General features: G+C 54.3%; 1 protein-coding gene across 3 annotated transcripts in view; it reads left to right on the top strand.

Moving 5' to 3' along the window:
- TSPAN9 (tetraspanin 9) overlaps positions 1-27,295 on the top strand; it is a 206,199-nt gene that overhangs the window by 103,720 nt on the left and 75,184 nt on the right. For 2 of the 3 annotated variants that reach the window (XM_055281095.2, XM_055281096.2), the window contains one exon: positions 18,158-18,237. In XM_055281095.2, the coding sequence (XP_055137070.1) occupies positions 18,175-18,237 (63 nt within the window). In that variant the 5' untranslated portion in view covers positions 18,158-18,174. Of the gene's footprint in view, positions 1-17,334; positions 18,238-27,295 lie in introns of those variants that run through there. The other variant, XM_055281094.2, reaches the window with a different exon arrangement.

The raw sequence follows: 27,295 nt of genomic DNA, 5'->3' as shown, positions 1-27,295 counted from the left end.
CTTCCCTCTGCCCTGCACTGCCTCTTACTTTCTGTGATTCGCGTCAGTCTTTTCTCCAGGTTCATTTTACCTGCTTCTCCTTGCTCCTTTGCTGTATCTGACAGGCCACCTGCAGTGTCCCATGGGTGCCTGAGCTCAAAACTGGAACCACAGCCAGAATCCAAGCTGACTGAGAGCTGTTCCCACAGTCAGTGTGTGGACATGCATGTGCACGTGTTGTGTGCTTGTGTTTGTGTGTTGGAGGCCTGTGTGCCTTGGGAAGGGGCTTTGAGGTCTTTGGAGGGCCTGTGTGTGATGTAGGGTAGACAGGAGTTTTTGGCAAGTTGGGGCTGGTGGAGAAGGCTGTAGCCCCCTGGACCCCCGGCCCCCAGTCAGCCCTCCTGTGGGGCGCTACCAACCCTTTCTGAAAGGTGGGCTGGGAGGGAGCAGATCAGGGAAGTTAATTACTCAATTAATTCACCCAGATCAGACTGGCTTTCTGCTTGGGGGATGCTCTGCTTGATGGAATGGAGAAACTGCTAATTTGCTAATTCTGGTTACTGATGGAGGGTGGGGGGCTTCAGGGTTTGGAGGTAGGAAGGCTGTTGCTTCGCCCACCCAAGGCCGCCTGGGGCCCACTGCCTCCTCTGAGCTGATGGCCTTGTTCTTGGCCTTATGTGAGTGAGCTCTTTTCTCTTTCTCTTCCTAAGACTTTCTTCCCTCTTCCTACCTTTTTTTTTTCTTTCACTAGATACCACCAGAACAGTTGGCCGGGCTGCAGTTCTTCATTCATTCATCTGCCCATTCATTCATTCAACAGTGCAATTGAGCAACTGGCACACGACTAGGGTGTGGGAGATGCCAAAGGTGACTCAGCAGGAATACAACTGGCACCCCATTCTCTTGCAGCTGACAGGTCTGTCCGCAAAGAGAGACTTGCCCCTCAGGCTGTCAGCCAGGCCATGTGACGGGGAGAAAGTGGGAGGAAGTTGTGTGTTGGGACCACCAGGTGGGGATCTGTAACTGGGCCATGCCAAGGGAGGGGAGGCTAATTGGAGCCTAGAATTGGGGCAGGCAGGCAGAGAGCCAAGCCAGGCCACGCAGCCCTCCCTGAGGCTGCAACAGCCAGTCAGGAGCTGAGCACGACACAGAGTGGGGGAGACAGGGTCAGGGCCGCGTGGTTGGAGACAGATGCCTGAGGCAGGTTGAGAGTTATCTCCGGGACTGAGGCTCGGAATACTGGGGATCTGCTCTGTCGGCTTTGCTGGGGTTAGGGCATACCTGAAAGTGAACAGTCAAAGGCAGAGCTAGTGCCATTGCTGATGACACATGCAAGTGGGAGCACCCGCGGTGGCCAAGCGCTCAGAGAAAGCTTCTGGAGGGGTGTGGGCCCCAGCGTGCCATAAAGAAGGGCCACTCTGGAGTGGTTTCATGTTGCTTCTTCCTTTCCTTTCTCTCCCACTGCATCCCTCTGTGCTAGGCACATCTGGAAGATGGGCTTGGGCTGAACAGAGGGATTTAGGCAAATCTAAGATCTGTCCCTTCTCAAGGTGGGGAGGGGAGATTTTGGCCAGGATTGTCTCCCCAGCTGGCGTGACTTCCAGTTCTTGACAGAAACGTGTAAGGGTCACCTTGGCGATTAGGTGCAAATGTATCTTCAGGGAGATGAACCCAAGGACAGCAATGGAGGTTTTGTACCCAGAGAGGCTCTAGTTTGGGGAGAGTTGCTAGCGGTGGTAGGAGATTAGCTGCTGCTTGGTTAGTGAAAGGACGAGCCAGTTAGATCCAGTCAACAAAAACAGCGGGGGCTCTCAGGGTTGAACACAGTTCAGAATCCTCACAGAGCATTCACAGGGCAGGTTATCAACATTCTGCCTCCAGATACTTTTAGGCCAGAGTGGGCCCCAGAATTTGCATTCATCACCAAATACCCAAGGATTCTGGAGCAACTGGCTTGGGACCCACACTTAGAGAAATAGTTTTGGAGGGAACTCGGCATTTGGGAAAGAACACTGGACTAGATGTATGAAGACCTGGGTTCCAGTCTACTCAGTGATTGGACTCAGGTGTGTGCCACTTCATCTTTGGAATCTTTTTGTAAGTTGGGTACAATGATGTCTGCTGCAGTGACTTCCTAGGGCTTTTGTGATGGTCGCGCATGTGAAATCCCTTTGAACAGCATACATTTTCCTGTAAATGCAGGCTGTTGTCATTGCTTCTACAGTTACAATAGCAATGTCCAGAAGGGTCTGGATTGATTGAAGCCGGGGAAGGGAGGGGGAGGGAGAAGTAGACCAAATGATCTCTGAAGGCCCATAGCTTCTGGGATCTTCCTTCAGTAAGAAAATCCAGCCAGGCACAGTGCACACCTGTAATCCCAGCACTTTGGGGGGCCGAGGTGGGCAGCTCGCTTTGAGTTCAGGAGTTCAGGAGTTTGAGACCAGTCTAGGCAACATGGCGAAATCCCATCTCTAGAAAAAATACAGAAATTAGCTGGGCGTGGTGGTGCACACTTGTAGTCCCAGCTACTTGGGAGGCTGAAGTGAGAGGCTCACTTGAACCCAGGAAGTGGAGGCTGCAGTGAGCTGACATTGTGCCACTGCGATCCAGCCTGGTTGACAGAGTGAGACCCTATTAAAAAAAGAAAGAAAGAGAAAGAGAGAGAGAGAAAGAGAAAAAAAGAAAGAGTCCAAGGAATTTCCCTCTTCCCCCAAATCCAGGTAGTGAATCTATTTCTTTAAGGTGTGGGTGCTGGTTTAGTCTTGAGAGAGACAGGTAGCAAGGGGAAAGGTAGCAGGCTTCCCTGATGAGAGCACTGTCTGGATTTCCTTCCTCTTTCCCTGGTGCTGCTGTTGCTTCAGCTGAGCGAATAGAGCCACGGGATGCTGCCGGGAGCCCCGGGCATGTGTGACCCATCCTGCCCTGCATGGTTTTGCCGATGTTCCGCAGCATGAGGTTGGGGATGGGAATAGCTTGCAGCCGGAGTTCCTGTTCTGTGCGTTCCTTCTCAAGCCAGCTCTCGGAGGCTTGGATGTCCATGGCAGAGTGGGGGTTGGAACGGGGCCTCAGGGGGCACAGTTCACAGGGAATGCGGTGTAACTGCCCGCTGGAGTGGTGCAATGGCAGACTTCCTCCCCGGCCAGCAGGGAGGCATCCTTGCTTTGTTACTAAACTCCGTTGGTTCCTGGGTTCTATAGTCTTTATTGTTTCAGTGTCCAATGAGGTCAGCAGAAACACAGATAATAACGAGGCTCACGATAAGAGTAGTGAAGACTGTGTTTTCCCTAGACCACTTCCATCATGTTTGGTTTTAGCGTGGATTTAGAAGCAGTCATTTAATCAGCAAGTACCTATTGAGTGTGGCTGTGTGCCTGGCACTGTGCACAGTCACTGAGGGGAGACGGGGCAGGAGAAGCGAGTTGGGGGACTCGGCGGATAAGCCATCTCAGACAGTAGCAGCTTAACTCCTTTCTTTCGCCTGTGCTTTTGGTATCTGTCTCATGTTGTTAGCACCTGGAAGATGGGTGCTGTGCTTGTTATAGCTTTGCTGGAATTTCTAGGGGTTGGCAGGGTGGGGCTAGGAGTCATTTTGCCGTGGAACCTCAGGGGGTCACTTTCAGAAATGGAATGTGGGCGTGCCCAGTGCAGCTCCTGACTCACTTTCCCCATGGCTGGTGGATTTGAGGGTGGGCCTGGGAGTTTCCAGTCTGTGTAGAAAAGGGGTGGTGGTAAGGGGATGACCAGTCTCCCCTTTCGGAGCGCCTCAGGTCAGCACTCCTTAGTGAGTTCGCTTCCCTACCTCCACCCCGGCTGCCAGCCTGCTGTGGCTACGTGATGCAGCTGGGCCCGCAGAGCTTAAAATAGCAGCGTGAGCTGGCCGCTGGGCATGTGGGGAGCCCGCCTGAGGCCTGATGGGGCAGCCGTCTGGGCTTGGGGCTCTGCTGGCTTTAACCACTGCGGTAGAGAGTGTTTTGGGGGGTTTCTTCTAGGCCCAGAGCTGGAGAATGGGGAATGGATGTAGCTGGAGTTCAGTGTGGCTGGTGCAGAGGGGAAGCAAAGGGCTTGTCTTTCCTAGACCTTTTAATAAAGGGAATGCCTCGAACCTGACCTCGGAGCCGCTCACTGTGGAGCTCAGGGGCCTTCAGACTTGGTGTCCTGTTTGGCCTTAGCTCCGGCCCTCGGTACTGCCCAGGGTTAGCCATGTAGGGTCCCATTAAAGCCTAAATGAAGAGAGAAAATGAAGTGCGAAGTTGGGATGGAGAGTTTAGCTGTGCCAGGTCACAGATGTCAGGGCCAGGGCAAGAACACAGTTATCCTGAATCTCAGCTGGGCAGGCGCTAACTACAGGGCTCCCTCACTCCCCAGTTGCCTGCTCTTGGGAAGCCAAGATGGCACCTAGGGGTTTGGGAGAGACCTTTCCCAGGCATTCATTCATTCTTTCAAAAATGCTTATACCTGCCTTGTGTGAAGCTCTGTTCGTAACTTTGGGAATACAGCAGTAAGTGAAGCAGGGCAGGAGAAGAGAGATGGAGTGTGCTGGGGGAGGTACTGTTTTGAATGGGGTGGTCAGGGAAGGCCTCATGGAGAAGATGCCATTTGAGTGGAGGTTTACAGGAGCTGAGAGGAGTGGCAGTGCTGAGATCTAGGAGAAGAATATTCCAGGCAGAGGGGACAGCCAATGTAAAGGCTGTAATGTAAGAAACAGCACAGAGGACAATGTAGCTGGAGTGGAGGGAGTGGGCCAGGAGTTCGTGTGTGTGTGTGTGTGTGTGTGTGTGTGTGTGTGTGTGTGTGTACACGCAAGTTCTTCTAAGAACTTTGTCTTTGAGAGACATGAGAAGGCATTAGGGGGTTTTGCACAGAGCAGTGGCATGGTCTCACTTAAGAGACAGGATCACTGTAGTATAAGAGCTAATTTCAGTTGTGTTTTTCTTGGGGAGGCCCCAGGAGACCAGAGAGAGGGCTGCCCCATCCTTTCCCTATGATTCGTCCAGCTTCTGTTTCTATTCCCCAAGCTCTGACCTGAGACTTTTACTCCTGGGGAGGAGGGGGCAGGATGGTGCTGGATTTCTTTTCTCTGCCTGGAGTTTCTTTTGGAGGGAGGGAGATGGGTTTGTTACAGTCGTTCGCTGGAGCCTACTTGTACTGGTTCTTGAGAGCCTATTAGAAAGTAATTAGAACATTTGCCTGCCAGTAGCTTGAAATTGGCCGTGGTGGGAGTACTTACACCATGGCATTGGCAAGCACTATGAATCGGGGCTTTTCCCCTGTAGAGCTGATTGTTGAACATCTACCAGCCCACCACTGGCTTGTTACCTCTACTGTACCTGTGCTGTGCTTTCAGAGGGGAGGGCCTCTGTTTTCTTTCACTTGGCAGGTCACCTGTGTTCATGCCGTGTGGTCAGAAAGAGCACAGGGGACACTGGATGAGGGTGATGTAGGTTGGGGTTGGCCGGGCAGTGGTGTGTTTTCCAGGATTGACGGGGCTTGTCCTTTGGTGTTGGGATGTGGGGTGTCTCTGCTTTTCCTAGCTGGGTAATCCTAAATGCACGAGCGTCCTCTCAGCCTGCTTCCTTCCTTCCTCTGCCTCCCTTTGTGCAGGTGGCATGGGTATGTGTATGTCCACGAGCAGCTAGCTTCGTCCATAAAAGCAGGGCCCAGCACTGGACAGGTAAGGCCGCTTGGTGTAAGGAAAGATCACTGCTTTGGAAGTCAGGAGACATAGGTTCCAGTCCCAGCTCTCCTTACTTGCTTAGATGAGTGCTGTCCTCTCTTTGGCCCTTTGTTCCCTCTTTTACCAACGGAGACAACTTCCCTGCTTATCTTGCAGGGGTGTGGTGAAGATCAGATGTGAACACTAGTGTGGGAGCCCCTCAAAAAAGCTGCAAGAGTCACCATGAACAGGCCTTTGCTTGTGGTATTCAGGCACGCAGGCCTCTCTCTCCTCTGTCCTCATTCTGTTTGGATGCCGTGCAAGCCCAGCACGTACCCCTTCTCCAAGAAGCCTTCCTGCTGGGCCACACTCTCCCTGGGCAGGTCCTCAGGGCACTCCCAGGCTGAACCCCCAGTTCCCGCACATACTCAGGGGTACTTCTGTTCCACCCTTTCATTTTATTGCTCTTTGCCCAGATGCAGATGGAGCGTTTGCTCCATAAATGCTAATTCTCCTCGGGAACATCTGTAGTGGCAAACCCAGGGTGGTGTACCTATGGGTGCTGGGGAACTCTGCAGGGATTGATTCATCAGCATAGGTGTCTCGCTTTTATCGAGCTCCTGTGAAGTGTGGTGGCTGGCTGTGGTGTGTGGGGGGTGAAAGGTTCCAAAGACAAGTACCTCCCACTTGATAAAGTCGTTTCCCAGACACTGCCTCATCTGTCCCTCACGGTCACACTGAACCCCGTTATACTGATGAGGAAACAGAAGCATGCTCACATTCATTCATTCATTCATTCATTCATTCAAACACAGGTGTCCTGCACTCAGGGAGCTGTCAGTGACTCCCTGGGTTCCACAGCACTGAGGTGGCCTGCTCTGTGCCCTGCCAGGCTCCTGCAGTACTACTGTGCTTGCAGTTGTGCTCGTCTCTGCAGGAAGCAGACAGAGCAGCGGGGGAATGTGCATGCATGGAGGGATGGGGGCTGCACCAGGGTGCTAGTCAGACCCAGGTCTGCGTGGCAGAGGAAGGGAGGGGGCAGCATCAGTGCCCAGGGTGTGTCCCTGCTGTGTCCGGCTGGCCGTGGCTTTGGGCTGGCATTTCCTCTGGCAGCAGTGTGGGGGAGGGGAAGAGCAGGTGTGCCCTGGCGCCTGGCCTGGCTGGGATGTGGAAGCGCCTCTTGGGGACCGGAGCTTGGGGGATGAGTGACATGCAGCCACCCGGACACATTGGGCCTCACAGAGCCCAGCCACATTCTCAGAGCTCCAGGCTGGACATGTGAGCCCCCCGGTGGTTTCTGTAGATGGCTGGATCTGGTGGGTGACTCCAGAGAGGGCCTCCAGAGAGGACACATGGTGGTGATCTATCAAGGTGAATACCTCCCAGATAGGCTGAGGGCAGTGTTAGAGGGCGTCTGATACGTGCGCTGAGGTGAGTATGTGTGGTGAAGGTGGGGGTGAGGCTCGGGGGCTCTGTGCATTGTGGGAGGGACTCAGTTTCCCTTTAGTTTCCTAAGTGTGCACCGTTTATGGAGCTGCGCTGGCTGCCGCAAGAGGAGCACGGGTGAGCTGTCCCCGCTTGGAGCTTCTAGTCTTGTACAAAGAAAAAGCATTTATGCAAATAACTGTGATGCAATGCAGAGTACAATCAGTGTCCAAAAGACACGACTAGAACAAGAAGAGTGCCTCTTCATTTTGGGGGATCTTTCGTGGAGGATGTGGCATTTGAGGTGAACCTTGAAATATCTCCTCAAGGCCGAGCAGGATGGGGGAGGCTTTGGAGGTGGAGGGCAGGTGCATGCAGGCACAGGGGTGGGCTGCACCTTGAGGGGCTGGTGTTGCTGGAAGCAGAGGGCACAGCTCTGGGATTTGTGGGCAAGAAGGCTGACAGAGTACCATGTAGAAGGGCCCCAGTGACAAGCTTGAGTATCTGTGTTTAAATCCCTGGGGAAGTTTTTGAGCTGATGGCATGTGCCGAGCTCTGCCTCGGGCCAGTACTAGTGGCAGCATGTGGCAGGGTGACTAAGGAGGGAGCGGGTGCGGGGAGCCTGGTCAGGAGACTGGCAGACAGGAGGCAGCCCAGTCATGTGTGACTGGGTTACAACACGAACAGACCTGGGCTGGAGCAACCCAAGAGCCTTTGAGAGCACCTTTTGGGGCTGTAAGAGGTTTGGTAGCCTGGATGGCTGATTCGAGGGTGTGAGTTGTGACCATTTTCACCTCAGGTACCTTGAAATGAGAAAACATGCCTCCAGGTTTCGGATGGGCTGGATGCCTTTAGGAGGCCCCCTTCAGTGGGAGGCACCTTGAATGACAGCCCCATAGCTGTGGGCCAGCCTGACGGGGAGGAGGGAAGAGAGACGGAGTGAGACGACAGCCAGTGCTCCTGTCTTACTTTACAGAGCGGCCGATGGAAGTTCAGAGACCACAAGTGACTTAACGCACTGTGGACCTTCGAGCCATAAGACAGCCGTTAGGGATGCCCAAGTCTGTCCCTGCCACCCATCCAGACACCTCTCACTCTATCAGCGAGAGTGGAACATGCACAGGCTCCCTCCCCTGAGGGCTGCAGAGCAGTGTGGAATCTGGGGCGCTGGTTCTTCTCCATCTTCTTCACGTTAGAGCACCCCCGAGTGCTGCTCACACACTGCCTTCTTCCACATTGGCTCCAGTCCCAGCCCCATAGAGGGAGAGTGGGTCGAGGGAGGCAGCAGGCAGCAGCTCCTGAAATCAGCAGAAGGGTCCCAGCTGCACAGTCAGGCTGGATGTGAGGTTACAGAGCGCCGTCCCAGCTGGCAAGTCAGCACCCTCCGTGGAGTGGTTTTAGGAATATTGGATTTGCTGGGTCAGTACATTTCCACTGGTGCATGGCAATAAGTCGCAGCCTTCATCACACTTCCCTGTGCCCGGCGGTCTGCCTTATCTCATCCTGCCCGCAGCCACCTGCCTTCCTTGATAAATACTAATAACAAATGTTTTCTTTCTCCTGTTTTCCAGGAGCAGCGGGCTCAGTGTGTGCATATGTGTATGGGCAGGTACATCTGTCTGTCCAGCATGGTGCCTCGTACTCCAGGCCCTTTTGAGGATCTGACAGGGATGCTGATTGGCCTTAGGATGAAAGATGGGCTGCTGTGGAACTTTCCTGGAAAACAGGGCCTGAGAGCCCAGAGTGGGTGGCTCTTTGTCCAGGCAGACTATCAGCCCCATTCTTCTAGGGCCCACTCTCTGCTGCCTCCTCTTACCTGGTAAACCTTCTCTAAGAGGAGATGACGGTCCTGCAGGAGTGGCCATTCTGACTCTTTTTGTAAAGCTTCCCCTGCTCCAAGCAAAGGCTGATTTTTCTAAAGAGCTGCTCTCACCTTAAGGTGCACACAAAGGTTCTTCCTGTTGCTACTCATGCATTCAGCAGTGACTTCAGAGCACCAGTGTGCTAGACAAATGCCAAGTGCTTGGAAGACAAAGAGGAGGGACACAGTCCTTGCATTCAAGGAGCTCACAATTTGGGGGTGGGCGAAGGTCAGGGAACAGGTGGCATCATGGCGGGATTAACTGTGTGTTATTGGTATACCAAGGAGGCTTCCTGGAGGAGGTGACAGCACCCTGATGCCAACTGGATTGTGGATGTTAGCTATTTGGGGTGTGGGGGAAAGGGGGTTTCAGGAGGAGGGAGCATCCAGTGCAAAGGCCAGGGGATGAGGGGGAATTTGATATGGGTTCATTTTGGTGGGAGTGTAGGCCAAGAAAGGTATAGGAGATGGAGTTGCTGAGAGGAGTGGGATGGGCAAGCGCCTGTGCAGATTTTAAACTGGCATCCAGGGTCATCTGTGCTCTGGCCCACCCTCCTTTCAGGCTCCCTTTCTGCAAAGCTTCATTCCAGTGGAGCGTGTGGGTGCCTCCCAAATGTCCTGGGCCCTCTGCTGTGCCCTGGCTCTGCCCAGCTGCTCCCCTGCCAGGGTGCTCTTCCCCTTCCCCCCTGCCCATCCAGTCCCATTTCATAGGGTGTGGATTTCAGGGCTCCAAGGAACCTTAGAGAAACAACTAGTCCAGCCTGCTCGTTTGGTAGTTGAGGAACCAGAGGTTGAGCAACTAGAGGCCACCCAGGTCATCAGTGTCCTCAGGCTTTGTTTCTTAGGTGGCACGAGGTGATCAGACACCTGGAAAGCCCCGGAAGCCCTCCCTGCCGGCCCTGCCTGCCCTGTGCCTGCCCTCCCTGCCCTGTGCCTGCCCTCCCTTGAGCTCCTCTGCATGTGTTCATCAGGTATTGATTGGGCCCCTACTGTAGGTCAGGAATAGTACTGGGTACTGGGTGTAAAGCAGTGAGAGAGACACAGGCAGTCTCTGCCTCTCTGGGGTTCATGGTCTAGTAGAAGAATCAGACAGTAAAATTGTCACCCTAACAAACATGGACTTTCCAATGATGGTGACTGCTATGAGAAAAAAACGGGCAAATGGTGCTATGAGGAGATGTATTGAAAAGAAAGAGGGCTTTAATTTTGACAGTGGGGGGCAGCCAGAAAACCAGAATAGACCTTCTTCAATAATTCACAAGAGCTCAGGGGTGAGTACAGTGGGGCCAGGCAGTGAGCCCAGGAAGAGCATCCAGGCAGAGGGAACAGCATGGGCGGAGGCTCTGAGGAGGGCAGAGCACTGAGAGTTCACGGCTGTGGCAATCATGGGTGAGCAGAGAATGTTGGACGGGGGCTGGAGAGGAAGGCAGGGGTCAGTCAGGCCGGCCCTTCAGGGTTGCTGTAAGGATTTGGACTGTACTAGAAAAGTAGACTAGGAAACACACACGCACACACACAATTGTAACCCAAGTAAGATGGGAAGCCACTGATGAGGTTACAGTGGAGAGGCACATGAGTGGGAAGATCGCATTGGCTGCTCTTGGTGAATGGATGGGCGCAGGAGGGAATGGAGGGCTGCGGGGGCTGCCGCAGGACCCCAGGCGAGCCATGAAGCAGGGCTGGACAAGGGCGGGGCCGGGGCGGATGCCAGATGCTGGGAGGCTCTGTGGCTTGGACTTGTGTTTGCTTCGAGGTGGGAGCAAGTGACAACTGGGAGCTAAGGCTTCTGGCATAAGCAGTGGGGTGAGAACTTAAGCCATTTGTTGAGAGGGAGCGGATAGTGCCAGGGAGCACATCTGGGGCAAGGTCAGTCCCTCCTGGAGCTGTCTGGGAGACAGCCAGGGGGATGACAAGCAGGAGTTGGGGACCTGTGCTTGGGGCTCAGGAGACAAGTCAGGTCCAGGTGTGCATTTAGGGGTCACCAGCATGCAGATGGCCCTGGAACGGAGGAGATGGTCAAATACAGGAAAGTTGGGCAGAAGCGAAGACAGCTCAGAGCTGAGGGCCTCCCTGAGGGGGAGGGGGAGGGCAGCAGCATTTCCCTTAGAATTTCAGCCACACAACATTAGGTATTGAGGATGTTTCTTTCTCTGTTCAGCTACACTGTAGCTAGACAGGAGCTGGGCCCCTGCCGACTATAGTAAGTATCATTGGGAATGACAATAGTGCCTCCATCCATTAAACAGCTTCTGTGTTTCCATGTTCCCTCGGAACCTTTACTCCTTATTTTTTTTACACAGTGCTGGGGAAGGTGCATATTATTCCCATTTTCTAGCTGAAGAAACTGAGATATGGAGCAGTTAAGTGGTCATTCTAGGCCATCCAGCAGTGGGGTAACTGACTCCAGATGGGATTTGGACACAGATTCATCTAGTCCCAAGGCCCAGAGTGTTCGCCCTTTGTTATTTTACTAGAGTAAATAAAATCTCCGTGGTTGAGTTGGATAGTGGTATGGACAGGGGTCATTGAAGGCATCTGAGCCCGGCTGACCCACAGTCACCAGGGCATGTGGTGTGAGCCGATTTTGGGGACAATGGGAGTGACGTTGGCTTTGAGACAATCCGCACCACCCGCCTGGCTCCTTACGGTCCAGAAGCCACATTTTCAGTACTCCTGGCTGGGGCAGGATTGCTGTAGCTGGTTTATAGCTGTGCCCATGTTTCCTCAGAGCTGAGCTAACTGAGCTTTCCGAAGGCCCCAGTACATGCTCTGAGCAGTGTGCCCACCTGTCGTGGGTGGAGTGCACACAGCCAAGGGTCTCTGCACGGCCGTGTTTTCTGGTAGCCAGGAGTGGCCTCTGACGAGGGCTGACCGTAGCCCGGGGGGCAGCTTTGCTTTGAGAGGTGACACGCAACACTAGGGAATGTGTAAGAGTTCACTGGAGACTTGGAGCTGGGGCAGCAGTGCTCCTGGCTGTGCTCCGTGGAGCCCCTCCAAGAGCCCCAGCCCACTCCGACTGGGCAGAGGTCGAGGGGCTGCCCTGTTCCCTGACTTGCTCCTGTCTCAGTCTTCTCTTTTTTTCGACCTCAGATCTTTCCCACCTCTTCCTCCATACGTTTATCTGTCCTGTCTGTCCATCCATCCATCCATTCCAGGCTGTGCCGCGGCTGGGGATATGGCTGTGAGTGAAACAGTTGACCGCGTGGCACTTGCACTCTTATCTGTAGCTGGGTGTTTCAGCTCGTCAGGTTCAGACGCCCTTGGACAGCCTGCTTTCCAGGAAGAATTCCATAGATTTCCGGCTTGGGTTCTATCCTTTAGTTAACGAACTCAGGGCTGTCAGGCTGTCCTTGAGGACAGCTCCAGATTTAGGCACGCTGGTCTGCCTTTCCCCTCTGTCCTCCAGCACTTCCTGAGTACCTGCTGTGGGGTGGTCACTGACAGGCACTGGGGGGGTGGGGTAAAATGACCCAGACACAGCCTCTGCCTTCTTAGAGAAGCTCAGTGAGCAGAGCAGAGGCAGGTGGGCGAACTGTAGTTGCAATCTGAACAAAGGGCCAAGAAGGAGGGAGGAGCAGACCTTTTTCCAGAGAGGGAGGTACCCTGGCCACCCTTTGTGTCCCTCTGTCTGTGAACTTTCCCACCAAAGCCAAACCCTGCTTGTTTTTTTCTTTTCTTTAATTTTCTTTTTTGAGATAGGGTCTCACTCTGTCACCCAAGCAAAGTGTGGTGGCACAATCATGGCTCACTGCAGCCTCGACCTCCCGGGCTCAAGTGGTCCTCTCGCCTCAGCCTCCTGAGTAGCTGGGACTACAGGTGCCGCCGCCACACCCGGCTAATTTTTGTATTTTTTGTAGAGATAGGGTCTCACTACGTTCCCTCGGTTCATCTCGAATTCCTGGGCTCAAGCGATTCACCTGCCTTGGCCTCCCCAAGTGTTGGGATTACATGTGTGAGCAACCATGCCTGCCCTTTCTTTTCTTTACTGGTCTCAGAAACTTAAAAAAGCAAACAGATTAAAAACAAGTAACAGTACCATTCCTTCTTTTCTACCCCAACCCTTTCACCATCATTGTTACCATCCTTCCTGAATCATGGCCAAGTATGGTAACACCCAATCTCCTAGCCCCTGCCCTGTAGCCTCCCCCCAACCATGTGGGCCCCCTGCTAGGGACCTCTCCATCGTTCTCTTTTGGCACGGTTGCTAAATGGTTTGCTCAGCAACGAAAGCATTTTCTGTACTGTACAGTGGAAGAAGATCCCAAATTTGGAGTTTAAAAACTGGGGGGAGGTGAGTAGCTCTCCCTTCTAAAATGGTGCCCGTCTCACATGCTCTTTTGGGTGGCAGCCGTCACTTTGTGTCTAACCTGAACTCTGGCTTTGTGGGAGGCTGCCTTGTTTGAGACTTAAAGGCACAGGGTGCCTCACAAGCTGTACCTTGTATCAAATGTGGGAATATTCAGCATGGGTCAGAAAGGCGCTGTGGGCTGGCCCATTGGTTCTGATTGTGTGTGGGTGAGGGAGAGACCAAAGACTGAGCCCTGTCTCATGCTGCCAGCCTGAGGAATTCAGAGAGGCAGAGAGAGGTTGGCATTTACTCCAAAGCCCACATCTCCCCAGTTGCCAGCCAGCAGAGGTGTGGCATGTTGATTTCATGTATTCACTTCTCTTCTTCCCCTCTGAGAATGCTGTACTTGCTTCACTTTTTTTGTTAAAAAAAATAAATAAAAGGAAAGTGAAGTCAGGCTGCCTTGTTCACACGCTCAGAGAGCCCCTGAAGGGCAGCCTGCACCTGCCAGCTCGCCTGGTGGCAAGCTGAGAAGGATCGGGAGCTGCCAGAGGGATGGTGTCTCACAGCACCATTTCTATCTGATTGTTCAGTCTGTACCCCCAGTCTAAGGAAGTGAGGCAGCCACAGCCACTGGTCTTTTCATCTCTCACCTCTCCTCCACCCCGATGCCAGTGCCAGGCCCAGCTTCCTAGGGCACCGGTTAATCATGGGCCCCACTGCTTGGGACACTGCAGGATGCAGCCCAGACTTTTCATGTGCCATGCAAGGCTTCACAGGGTAGCTCGCTTTGACCTCTAAGCACCTTCTCTTGCTTCAGTCAGGCCTGTCCCCTCCCTGCCTCCCGAAGGTACCACACGCACGCCTTTCTAGGGTGGCCACCCACTTCAGAGAGCCCTTCTGCAACTGGAGGCCAAGGGACAGCTCGGTGCCCATCCTGCCACGGTCTGTGCTCTGTGCATCACTCTGCTTTGGGCTTCTCTAGCTGTAGTCGTGAGTGGGGGTCGAAGGTGGGTCGCTTCAGCTCCATCCTGAGCTCCTTGAGGCCCACGCCTTGTCTCACTCAGCTTTGTGCCTTCCGTGGGTCCTTGTTCCATGTCTTCCTATCTTGAACAAGCCAGCACCAATGGATGGTGTGCTCATGGTGAGAGAGGGAGGAGGAGGGACGTGTTCCTAGAGCTGCCTTCCTGAGACTGCTCTACCACCTTCCTCCTAAGATAGGACTAGATTACGCGGCGTCTCCCCACACCAGCTTCCTTCTTCCAGCCTGCGTCAGGTAACTCAAGGCCATCTGGGTGATGACTCACCTTTCTCCTTAGCAGTCCAGGAGCACTGCCCCTTACTCAGGGTCCTCTCATCTAATGACCTCACATCAGGACATGGTATTTCAGGTTCCCCGTTGTGCTTTAAGAATCTGTTAGCCTGGAAGATTCTCAAGGGCAGAAACTGTTGTAGAGTCCAAGAGAGTGTGGAGCATGGGCTGTGAAATCAGTTTTCTTTTCTGTAAAATGGGGATAATAGGGTATAGCTATCTTGTAGGGTTGTCATGAAGATTGACTGAGTTACACTGTGGGAAGCTTGGTCCCTGGGGTATATAAAGACTTATACGTCAAAGTTGCTCTTACCATTCTGATGACTAAGCTGGGTGCCCTGATGGGACTTCACTGCAGCTTTGCTCAGGGACTGACAGGTGTGACTTCAGTGCCCTTTGACAAGTGTGACCAGAGGAGGCAGAACTGTTGCATTGCAGCCTCCACTTCCTCTCTTACCTGCCTGTTGTTTCCCCCTACCTGCTGGGGACCACCCCAACCCCAAGGCCCTCAGACTTCTGAGGAAGTGGCTAGTGGCACGAAATCATTTATAATCAGAAACGAAGATGGAAAGATCCAGGGACAATGAGGAAACTATTCTGCCTGGACAAGGTGTGAGCTGGGGAGAAGAGATGAAAAAGGGTTAGGAAGTAGAGGGGGCCACCTGCGAGGGCCCTCCGTGACACCAGGCCCTCACCTGAGACTGACAGGATCGGCCCCTCCAATTTGTTCAGCCTCATGTCCTCAGACCCTCCTCACATCCACCAGCTGACCTGATGCTTGTAACACCTCTAGGGGGTAGGCTCTTTTAATCCCCATGTTAAAGAAGAGGAAACGGGAGCTCAGAAAAGCAAACTGCCTTGCCCTTGATCACACAGCTAAAAAGAGCTCAAAGTGAAAAACAGGTCTCCTGACTCTTGGTCCGGCTGGTAAGTGATCTATCCCTGCATCAAAGAAGTAATGTTGTGAGAATGAAGTGGCAGCCGTGGGCCCCTCAGGAGCGGCCAGGTGAGGCTGCAGAGGACAAAAGGCATTAGCCATTCCAGTCAGGCAGCCCTGGTGCTACATCAGGTGGCGGCTAGACATCTGCCCCTTCATCTGCAGACAGCATCGGTGGGACTGCTGTGCCGAACCCAGAGAGAGTAGCTGCTGGTGGCTGTAATACACACTAGGTTTTACTGTTGGGGTCCCCATCTGAGTCGGGAAGGGGCTCAGGATGGTAAAACCACTGCAGTTTCCTTTAAAGTAAGGGAGCTGCACTCAGAATGGGAGAGCTCTCACCTCTAGGAGGCGAGCCTGCCAGGGAGCCAGTGAGGCTGCAGGCTTACCAGCAAAGGTCACCAGCAGCAGCACAGGTCACCACAACAGCTCTGTGATGAGGGTCTGGAAGTCCCTCTGGCTGGAATTAATGTCCCCCTCCCACCATGGCCATGCCTGTTGTGGTAGTTCTGTGTCTGCCCATTTGTGCTGCCTTGGTGATTAATGCCCTCCTGTCTCCCTAACTGGATTGTGGCTGCCTGAAGGGCAGGGAGCCCCACTTGTCATATCTCTTTCTTCAAGAGCCTGGCCCAGGGTTTAGCACACAGTTCTAGTGTGACATGAATACCTGCTGGGATCCAGGGAGGACTTTTCACACCCACAGCCCCAGGTAGGACATGAATTCTTCCATCCAGCCATCCCTATTGAGCGCCTCCCAGAGGCCAAGCCCTGTGGTAGGGGGTGGGGTTACAGAACCTGGTAAAATGTGGCTCCTGCCCTCGGGTGCTCTCAGTACTCTCTTCCTGAGCGACTGGAAGGGTAGCAGAAAAGAGAGGTGGGCTCCCCACCCGCAAGTCTTCTAATCCTCATCATTTGCAAAGTGTGGTGTCCCGGTCGGCAATGCAGACTTCTGCACCAGCCCAAGGGAGGCTGCCCAGTTGCACTGTTTTACGGTAGGATGTTTCCAAGCCCCGAGCAAAAGCTCGTTTCTCTGACCTCACGGGAGAGCACCCAGACAGTGGCCAAGGGCACCCCTACATCACTCTTGGCACAGGCGGGGTGAGGAAAGGCAAGGTAGGACCCCGCTTCGTCCACCTGTCCCTGTCAGCCTGCCCGGGGTTCCAGCCGCCGCAGCGTCCCAACCGAGAACGCGGGGCAAGGGTTCGCGCAGCTGCAGGAGCCTGGCGGAGCCGCTTGTGTGCGCGCCCGTGCGTGCGCGCCGAGGGGGCGGGGAGGGCGGCGCGCACCCCGCGGAGGTCCCCAGCGCTTTCCGATACCTCGCGCCTCCCTGCAGTCCCTTCTCCCTGTGCGCCCTAGCCAGACCCACGTGTGCAAAGGCATTGGGGGGGGGGGGGCTGTGTGTGAGAGAGTGTGTGTAGGTCTATCCGGGAGACCGCGTGCCCTGGCCGGACAGGCCCCCAAGTGCATAGGGGGCGGCGACCAGCTCGACAGCGGCCCCGCTTCTATCCCCCTCCAGTCCTTCTCCCCACACCTTTCTTCTGGCTTGCTTGGGCCTTGGGTACCTCCAGCCATACCCCTCCTTTCGCCGCCCCCTCGCTCGGGTAAAAGAGACCAGCGCTTTCCGTTGAAGGTTCTGGTTCACCCCTCAGCTGCAGAGCCCTTGACATTTTAGCGAGGGCTCGCGGCGCACTTGTTTAGGCACACAGCAGAACGCTAATCCCATTAAAGATAGTGTGTCATTGGGGAGGGGGTGGCTCCCCAGCGGGGCCGGGAAGGCCTCGCGCCCATTGGTCGAATGCAAAGCAGGGGGCGGGGCCGAGGGCCCGGGGAGGGGGCTCCAGGCGATTTCAGAGTCGCGAGTCGGGGCCGGGATTTCGCAGGGAAAGCCCAGCGGTTGCAGCTGCGGCGGATCCCTCGGCACTGTCCGCCGCGCGCCGGGGCAGCCCAGGGCCGGCGGCAGCTCCGCAAAGTCACGGAACGAGAGGAGGCGGAGCGCCGGCCAAGTGGTGGGGCTCAGCGCTGGGGCTGGGCTGGGCTGGGAGAGGTGTGCCCAGGGAGCCTGGATCCCAGTGCCCTTCTACCTCGTGTGGAGCTGCCAGTGCGGCCAGAGGCGAGCTGACGCCCTGGAAAGAGCAATCAAATTGCAGCCTCCCCAAAGACGCTGAGTTACGCGGGCGAGCCGGTTCCCGGGGATCGTTCGCGAGCGCGCAGAGAGCCGCGCCGCGCCGCAGAGCCCTCCCGGGCCCGCCGGCTAGAAGCGGGGCGCCGTCCAAGAGGCAGCAGCCCCTGGGCGCGGGGTTCGGCCGCGAGTGCGCCCCGGTGCAGAGAGGGGGCGTGCAAGGCTCCGCCGGCCCGCCCGCAGCCCGCGCCCGACTTGGGCGCCCCCTCCGTCCCATTCTGGGAGCGATGCCCCCCGCTCCTCGCGCCCCCCGGGAACGCCGCGAGCATGGAGAAGTCGAGTAGCGAGGATTCTTCGATCCACCGGAGTCCATCTTTGGACAGCAAGGACTCGGACTTTGCCAAGCCGTCCACCTCCGGCCGCCCGTTCGGCCGCGGCTTCACGGCCGGCGCCTTCTACGGCACCGCGGGCTCCCGGGGCCAGAGCCGCGCCGAGGCCGGCGTTAAGACCGACAAGTACAATGCACCCAAAGGCAGCAAGTACGTGGTGTTTTACCTGGACCTGTCCTTTGTGTTCCTCCTAGAATTTAAGAAGTGCAACATGGCCAGGGGTTGCCTCTGCTGCTTGAAGTACATGATGTTCCTCTTCAATTTGATATTCTGGGTAAGTCCTTCCGTTTCTCTCTCCCTTTGCCCTCTTCCCCTCCTCTTGGCTTATCATAGCGTGAATACCCATTCCCTCTTCGGTGCTGCATTGCTCTGCTCTCTGCACAGTGGTAAGTGTGCTTTTTTAAAAAAATTGCCCCCGCCCCGCTTTCATGCACCTTTGTCTTTCCTTTCTCCCTCTCTTTGGTGGCTGAATGGGGGCTCCAGCTTGCCTGTGTTCAGGAGAGACTTGCTCTACTCCTAGGAGGCTGGCAAAGTTTGGCACCACCTCCTTCCCCTATAAGAAAACCCAGGCTGGAAGTGCCTCCGACTGGGCAGCCTGCAGTAATGGCTGTGGGGTCAGAATTTTTAACAGCTGTGAGCCTGAGTTGGAGATTAGGCACAGGTGAGGATGTGTTTCTGAGTTTCTTCTTGTATTCCTCCTGAATGCACGAGAATACAATCTGCAGCATTTTATGGGAATGGGTTGGAGGGGGGTGGGGTGTAGAGGCCACATCTTCCCACTCCTTTCGGTGAATCGTAGGAAAAAGAGGAGGAGCCCCTGGCTCAAGCCGACGGACCTGCTTGCTAGTCCTCAGATATGCTCCCGGGTTGGGTCCTGGGTGGGAAAGGAGGGGTGTAGGGGCATGCTGCCATCGGGTGGCTGGCTGCTGCTTTTGAGGGATTGCAGTGGACCGGGCATGGAGCTGGCCCGCCACGTGCTTCCAGATTTTGGGAGCCCCAGTGGCCGGAAGGGACAAAGGGAGACAAGCAGGGTTCCCCTGTCCTTGATGAGAGGCACTTTTCTACAGAAGGTATGAATGGGTAGGGCAGCTGGGAATTGCTCTCTGTCCTCTGTGTGACTCTGGAGGCTGTGCGTCCATATGTGCACGTGCATAAGAAATACTGGTTAGGAACATTTGAAAACTTCTTAAATTCATCTCGAATCGTTCGTTCATCCCAGTTGCTGTCTCTGCCTTTCTTCACCCAAGCCCCGACGTAGCACAGATGTTTGGCTCTGTCCCAAAGTCTGTCCTGCCCGCTAGAGGCTGTCAGCTGCCCGCTGCCCGTGGTCCAGGTGGAGCACTGGGGGCAGGAGAAAGTCATTCAGAGTGAAGTTGGGAAGAAGCAGGTGTGCTGAAGAGGCATTCGGCTTTTGTGTGGAGTGATCTACATTAGCTGAAACACTTTTTAGGGTGGGGGTGTGTGTGGAGGGGGTGACTTTTCCCATAGAAGGACAAGCGCAGGAAGAAGACTGGGCTCTAGTCTTGGTTCTGCATTAGCTTCTTGTGTGACCTTGGGCAAATCACTTGGTCCCTGAAGGACTGGGCTTCCTTTCCAGTCCAACAGGGGCTGTCGTGATGGTCTCCCTGCTTGCCCTCACCTCACTACTTACATGCCATCTGGGGTGGGGGGCAGGCATCCTCATCTTCTCTCTTGGGGAGAGAAGCCCCCCTCCCTGCCTGGGGTGTGGGCTGCTTTTCCAAGGAGACCGGTTTAAGGTGACTTGAGTTGGATTCCCCTCGTTGTTACCATGGGTTGGGCCCTCCAGCCACCCTATTAGGATGTGACCTGTCATGTGCCTGCCTAGAGTTTTATGGAAGCTGGGGCAGATAGTCTCATTCTTTTTCTGGTGGCGAGCACCACTGGAGTGTCTCTGGCTGCCTTGTGGGCCAGTGCCTCCTGGTCCTGTGACCCATCTGCCAGCATCTGTCAGCCAAGTACTGGTGTGTGCTTCCCTGGTGCCTGTGGATTCACACAAATGCTGTCCTTTTCATTGTTCACAGCTGCCTTCTCCGTCCTTTCTTGTAGTCTCAACATACCTTTTTGTTTTGCCCCACCCTGCCTATATTAAGCCTTATTAGGAAGACCGTGGGGCCTGTAACCCCACTCAGCTGCGCTCACTCCTCCCCACCCCCACCCTGCCACCTGCTGGCCGGAGTTGGTATAACTGCCTGCGGTGCCTTTCTTCTCCAGGATGGGCCCAACGTGGTTTGGCGACCTCCTCACTGGCTAGTACAGTGATCTGTACCCTGCACATTGTAGGCCCTCATTATATGTTTGTGAATGAATGCATGGAGGGCCAGAGCTGTAAATCCACACATGTTGTCATGTGGTAGTGGTTCCTGAGTTCCACTTGATGGAGAAGAGAAGTTAGATCTCACACTTGCCTCTGATAAAGCCTCTCCTAGCGCCATAGCTATGGGATGACAAGCAATTCTTCCCATCTTCCCTTAAAAGCTTGGCAGAGGTTAATGAGCTAGTTGGTGAAATATTTTTTCGTTATGGTTGATAGCGAGAGAACTTGCTGTCTCTTCCTAATTAGAAGGTACTGATTACACTCTCTTTACCAGGCAAGGAGTTGTTCTCTCCTGAATTGTGACTTTTCTGATTACTTAATATTTTCAGAATTCCCATGACATGCTGTAAGCAGGGAATAATTGAATCTCCAGGACCCACTTCTTGTATGCTAGTAGCAAATGAGATGATGAAATAAGAGATAGACCTTAGGTAAGATGGGGAATTTAGCAGAAGAGAAGTTCATGCTTGTGTGTAAGAGTGTTTGCCATTGTGTTTTTCAGGAGGTGGAGGAGCAGGTGCAGCAGGGTGTCGGCCAGGATTTGGGGGCGGTGGGTCACTGTGCTCCACTCAAATGAAGGCGTCCTGCAGGCTGGTGCTTGGCCTGATACTGGGGAAGGAGCAGAGCAAAGAGCAGAACGGGAAGGGAAAACCTCAAAGGCAGGTGGGGTGTTGATGAGTCAGGGTCCCTGGGAGGCCTCTGTTGCTGTCTTATGCAGGGGGGCAGGGGGAGCATGCAGGCTGGGTCAAGCCCAGCCCTCTGGGAACAGGTGCAATTGTTAGGAATTTTGTAGCCTTAACTTGTTGTAGTCTTGTGGCTCAGATCCAAAAAGGAGGTTTTTCTGAAGGATTAGAGTTGAACCTGAGGCCTGCGATCAATAGATAGAGCTGTTCCCACAGATCCCGGAGCCTACCCGGTATTTCTCCAAACTCACTGCTGCTGCCACCCCCCACCCCGCCGCGCCCCATGCCTCTGAGCGCTTGGGAGGATTCCCATGTGGAAGAGAGGTGCAGCTGTCACACACTGCAGCCCTTCACAGGCGTGCATGGGTTCCTCACCACTGGGTGGAGCTTCTAGGGTACTAGTATTGGTGAGGGCTGGGTGACGTCACTGGGGGTATGCTGGGAGGCAGAGCCACACAGCCCATGGTCCTCCTCCTTACTAAGAAAAGGGCAGGTGCCTTACTGGCTGCTGGGTGCCTGCCTGCTTGTGGGGGTCCAGGTCTGCTCCTGACACTGCGACTTCAACCACACAGTGCTAGCCATGTTGGTAGCCCAGTGCACTGTGGGAATTTGGGGCCTCCAGGAGGGCAGCAAGGTGAGGGTAGAGGAGAGGGAGTCAGTGGTCACTCCTGACTGAGTCCCATCTCCTCTTTGTCTTCTGCATCCCATGCCCTGACTCTCAGGGCTAAAGACAATGCTGGCTTCTAGGTGGATAGGAAATAGGAGGCTTGAATTGGGACAAAAGTTTCCCCATACTGAGGATCCTGTTCCCCAGTAAGCACACTCACCCTAAGGGATTTCTCCTAGCAGTGAAAACCATCTGGGCATTTTCCTCAGTCAGCCCCTTCTCTGGGTCCTCCCAGGGCCATCTGGTAGAATACTGATAGTAGAGATTAAATGATTCTAAGCCCCTCCCAAGAGGGCTAAGGAGGCTCAGAGCTTCAAACTGTGAGTAGAGAAGAGAGTATAGGGGTGGGCTGGAAAAGGGACCTCTGAATGCTGGGGTCATGTGTACCCTTCATGGGGCAGCAAGTCCTGATCCCGCCTAGCTCTTCCCAACCCAAATCAAGTTCCTGTCTGATGTGGGGGGCGGGGCTGGGGCTGCTGGCATAATTGCTACTTAGGATAATGGTCACTTTTCATGCTTGCCAGCAGAGCTGTCCCATCACTTTAAATTATGGCTGGCAGAGCAGTGACATTCTGGCCCATTGGAAAGCCTATTCCTTGTGGATCACTCCCTTAATGAAGGCTAATTAGCTGAGGAGGCCGTGTTCAGCCAGCCTGCTGGAACAAGGGAAAGGTTGGCGCAGGGTGGTCCCGGGCGGAGTGCTGATGGGGCCCTGATTAAACTCCAGTAAGTGAGGTCAGGGCCCTCGCAGACGCTGGCTGCCTTAGGGTGCAGGCAGCGTGGTCAGGCTCTCCAGCTGCATTGGTGGCACATGCTTAGTGCTGGCTCGGCCATGTCACGAGTGCCTCTGTGGGCTCTGGCTGGGGTCTGTGCATGGTCAGTGTTGGGTGGCCTGGAGTGTCATAAGGAGTCTGTGGGGTGCCTTCTGTCTGAAAACAGGAGTAGTGAGTGGGCTCAAGGGTCCCAGCAGGGAGCTCGGGTTCAGACCTGGCCTCACCTGGCCTCTCCAGGCAGAGGAGACACAGGGTAACCTGGGCAGCAAGAGGCACTTAGGGCCCCCCCAGAGTGCGCAGGTGTGAGGGGTTCAGGCTGTCTTCCTAGAGGGCAGCAACAAGTAGATCTTAAGGGTGGGTCTGGCCTGCCTCTGCTGGGGGAAAGGGGGACAGGTGTGGGGCCTGGCAGATACCCCGAGACTCCTGGAATGTGGCTGTGAGGGAATGCCAGGTCTGTGTTCACTTCCTCTCCACAGCATTAAAAATTAAATTTCCTTGTCTTAATATCTATTTTTAAATCTTGTCAGAGCAAGCATTGGTGTCAATCAGGAGGGGGTGGGGAGGAGGCAGGTAGAGAAGAGAAAGTCCCAGTTGAAACGGGGTAAGCAGCTCTCTCTAGCCTGAGGAAGGGCCACTGGGCCCTCCACCCTGGCCTGTGAAGAGCACAGAAAACACCCTCCAGCCTCTTCCTCAAATGGAGAGGCCTCGTCCTCCCCTGCTCCTACCTCCATGCTGCCCTTGGCTGAACTTGGTGGCAGACTCTGTGGCCAGAGGCCTTCTGTGGCTTATCAGGGTGCTGGGGTCCCAATTGGGTCCATTCACTCATGCCACAACTATTTACTGAATGCCCGCTCTGTGCACAGGATCCTCCAGTTGGTGAGAATGGGCTGACTGGGCTCGCACAGGGCAGATCAGTTTTCTCATGCCAGGAAGTCGTGGAATCAAGAGGTCATCTGGCTCGTCCTGCGCTGAGCATTTGAACACAGGGCTGCCAAGGGAGAGGTGAGAGCATTCTAGGGTGAGGCAGCAGTAGGCCTGCACCCAGAGCCCTGGTGGCCTGACTTGTCCTTTCCTCCCCTCTACGCCCACACAGCCACTTTCTGACTCTCCTGCTCTAAAATGTTTATTCCTGTCAGAAAGAGAGGCGAGGAAAAGAGACTTCCTTTTTTTTTTTTTTTTTCTTTAGTTTGAAAAAAAGAACCAGTGAATCCTGTGGCCTTTCTGTTTCTTCCACCGAAAGGGCTGGCAGATGCTCTGTGGCTAATTGAGCACCTGCTATAAGCCGGGACTTTGAGCGGCTCAGAGTTGCGTGGAGAAGTCAGACACATAAGCAGATCATTACAGTTCTGAGCGGTAGCTGCTTAATAGAGCTCCTTAACGGAGTAATTAATACTGCTTAATAGAGACAAGATACAGAGATAACAGAGCAGAGCAAGTGACACCTGGGTTTTGAAGGATGAATAGGAGTTTGCTGATTAGATGAGACTAGGGGGTCCAGGGCAGGGAGAAGGGTGGGAAGAGAGAACACGTTGGTTCAGAGCCTGTGCCAGGGGAGAGCTAGCAGCCCAAGGGGGAGGCAGCACCTGCTGGACACATGCAATGGGCTGAACCCAGAGAAACAAAGGGTCGTGCCAGTCTGGTGGCACCCTTCAGGAGCGGCTTCTGGGGGTGGAGAGTTGGGAGTGGGTTCCGAAGTTGAGGGGCGCTGGCCTCTGGGAAGGCATGCAGCAGTGCCTGGGGATGCTGGCTTTCCAGGGCTCCCAGGACAGGGTGGTTTTGTTTTTCTGGCAGAGACCACCGTGACAGGTCGTGCTGTGTCACTCGGGCTCAAGCTGTCGCTGTAGGTAATCCAGCTTTAGAGAGATGCCCCTGTTTTCTCCCCACTTTCCGGCCTCTCCCTTCCAGCTGTGATATGCCCGTTTATTTGGTCCCAGTTAGGAAGCTTTGAAGCCGAGCTAAACCCATCGGGCAGAGTTAAGTCTTCTCAGCCAGCTTTGTCCCTGCTCACATTTGAAAGCTAATCTGCCAGCAGAAGTGGTGGGGGGTTGGGGTCCGATCCTGGCAGGGATGTTAAAAATGGCACACGGTCAGGCGGGGGAGCAGCACAAGGTCGAGATGTGGCTTCTAACTCGACTCTTTAACTAGCCATGGGACTTCAGGGGAGATCTGAAACCTCTTCTCACTTAGTGAGTCCCTGGTTTGATTTAGGTGGGGTCTGCCTCCTCTCCTGTGCACCCCAGCAAACTTTGAAGGCTCCCAGGAGAACTGGAGAAGCCCTTGGGCAGGGGAGGCTGCAGGATTTCAAATCTCCCTTGCAGTGGCTAGCTTACTGTGTCAGGACCACGCAGAGAGGCTCTGTTTCAGTGGCTGGTCGGGGGTGGGTGACCGGCCAAGGAGGAGAGGGACAGGGCCCCGCTTTCAGGTAGCTTTCTTTCCACTCCAGGGGTTCTTCACTAGAGTGGATGTTCACATCAGCTGGGCGGCTTTTACATGAACAAAGGCCCTCCTGAGTGGGGCCTCCAGAAGTGAGGGCTGTGTTTTGAAGGCATTCCTTAACCTCTTGCTGTCTGGGTTTCCTCACCTTGGACAATACCACCTCTCCTATAGGGCCGTGCTGAGGCCTGCAGGAGGTGCCGTGTGCATGATGCAGATCTACTGCTTAGCAGGAGGCCTGGCACCTTGGACTTCGTGCACAGGAGCTGTGGTTGTTAGAATTACTGTGGCTCCTGCAGTGAGAGCATATGAATGGGAAGTTAGGTGCCCACGGGTTGGAGTATGGACCACTTGGATGACAATGCCAGGCAGGGCGTTGGAGCCCTGGCAGGAGCCCCAAGTGTCCCTCGGGCTGGGGACTGTTCTGAATGTCTTTGGGCCTTTGGGGTATATGGGGGAATGGGGGCAGCTGGGAGGGCCAGGGAGGTTTCTTGAAATGAGAGTTATAGGTAGGGAGAAGGCAGTGGAGGAGGATGTGGTCCCTGACCCTAAGGCCTGCAACTGCACCTGCCATACCTCTGGGCCTCCCAGAAGGGGCAGCTCCTAATACTTCTTCTGCCTCCCTTTGTCCTAGGGGTGACGACTGGGGCCTGGACCCAGCCAGCTCGGCCGGTGGTCACAGTGCAGGGCCCCCACAGGCCCTTTGGTGGATGTTGGATTCCACTGGGCAGCTTGGCTTGTGACCTGGGCTGACCAGGACACAGAGCACACAGGGCTCCAGGTCCAGGTCACTCTCCCAACCAGAAACACCATCACCTAAAATAAGTGACCGTTGTAAAATACATCATATGTAAATTCATGTACTTAAAAAAATCATAAAACAAACGCCTACCCTCGTAGAAGCCTAGCTTATGAAATAGAGGACTTTCTATACCCATGAGCCTCTGTGACGCCCAACTTCTCCCTGAGAGAGCACCATTCGCTTTGAATCTTGTGTGAAGTGTACTCCACATGCATTGGCATTCTTAAGCACAGCATCATTTAGTTTGACTGATTTTTAAACTTTTGATACACAGAATAATTCTGAATGTAGTTTTAAAAATTCAGCGTTGCGCCAGGCGCAGTGGCTCATGCCTGTAATCCCAGCACTTTGGGAGGCCAAGGTGGGCGGATCACGAGGTCAGGAGTTTGAGACCAGCCTGGCCAACACAGTGAAACCATGTCTCTACTAAAAATACAAACATTAGTTGGGCGTGGTGGCGGGTGCCTGTAGTCCCAGCTACTCAGGAGTTTGAGGCAGGAGAATTGCTTGAACCCGGGAGGTGGAGGTTGCAGTGAGCCGAGACCACACCATTGCACTCCAGCCTGGGTGACAGACTGAGACTCTGTCTCAAAAAAATAAAAAAAAAATAAATAAAAATGCAGCGTTATGTTTCTGGATTCATTCGCATTGATAGTTGTGGCCACAGTGCACACCTTTTCATGGCTCTGCAGTATTCATTACATGAGTGTGCTGCGGTATATTCTTCTGGTGATGAACATTTGGGTTATTTCCTCTTTTTTCTAAACAACACTTCTGTAAACATTCTTGTATAAGTCTTCTGGTGTACATATGGAGGCATTTCTTTAGGACAGTGCTTCTGGAAGTATCTGTGGTGGAGGACCGTCTTTTAAGTTTTTAGTTCTCAGAGGTGGTCCTGCTGCACGTGACTAGTACATGGTTCAGAGGACACGTGACTCACCTGACGAGCTCAGCTGTACCTGAGTGAGTCAGCTGATGGTGCGCTGTGATGTTCTAGCAATGTCAGATTGCTATAAAAGTTTCTCAGTGTGAGCCGGATGCAGTGGCTCACGCCTGTAATCCCAGCACTTTGGGAGGCCGAGGTGGGCGGATCACGAGGTCAGGAGATCGAGACCATCCTGACTAACACGGTGAAACCCCGTCTCTACTAAAAATACAAAAAATTAGCCGGGTTCGGTGGTGGGCGCCTGTAGTCTCAGCTACTCGGGAGGCTGAGGCAGGAGAATGGCGTGAACCCGGGAGGCAGAGCTTGCAGTGAGCCAAGATTGCACCACTGCACTCCAGCCTGGGTGACAGAGTGAGACTTTGTCTCAAAAAAAAAAAAAAAAAAAAAAAGCCGGGCATGGTGGCGGGCGCCTGTAGTCCCAACTACTTGGGAGGCTGAGGCAGGAGAATGGCGTGAACCCAGGAGGCCGAGCTTGCAGTGAGCTGAGATCGCGCCACTGCACTCCAGCCTGGGCGACAGAGCAAGACTCTCCCTGTCTCAAAAAAAAAAAAAAAAAAAAAAAGTTTCTAAGCATGAAGCAGTTCCACGGACCACACCTTGAGGAGCACTGCTCTGGGTATACAGGAGTGTAATGGCACCGTGGAGCTTCAGGATATGTACCTGCCACCTTTCCTAGATAATGCCAGATTGTTT

The sequence above is a fragment of the Symphalangus syndactylus genome, chromosome 5, assembly GCF_028878055.3.
Source record: "Symphalangus syndactylus isolate Jambi chromosome 5, NHGRI_mSymSyn1-v2.1_pri, whole genome shotgun sequence".
Taxonomy (NCBI): domain Eukaryota; kingdom Metazoa; phylum Chordata; class Mammalia; order Primates; family Hylobatidae; genus Symphalangus; species Symphalangus syndactylus.
This window is presented reverse-complemented; position numbering and strand designations above follow the sequence as displayed.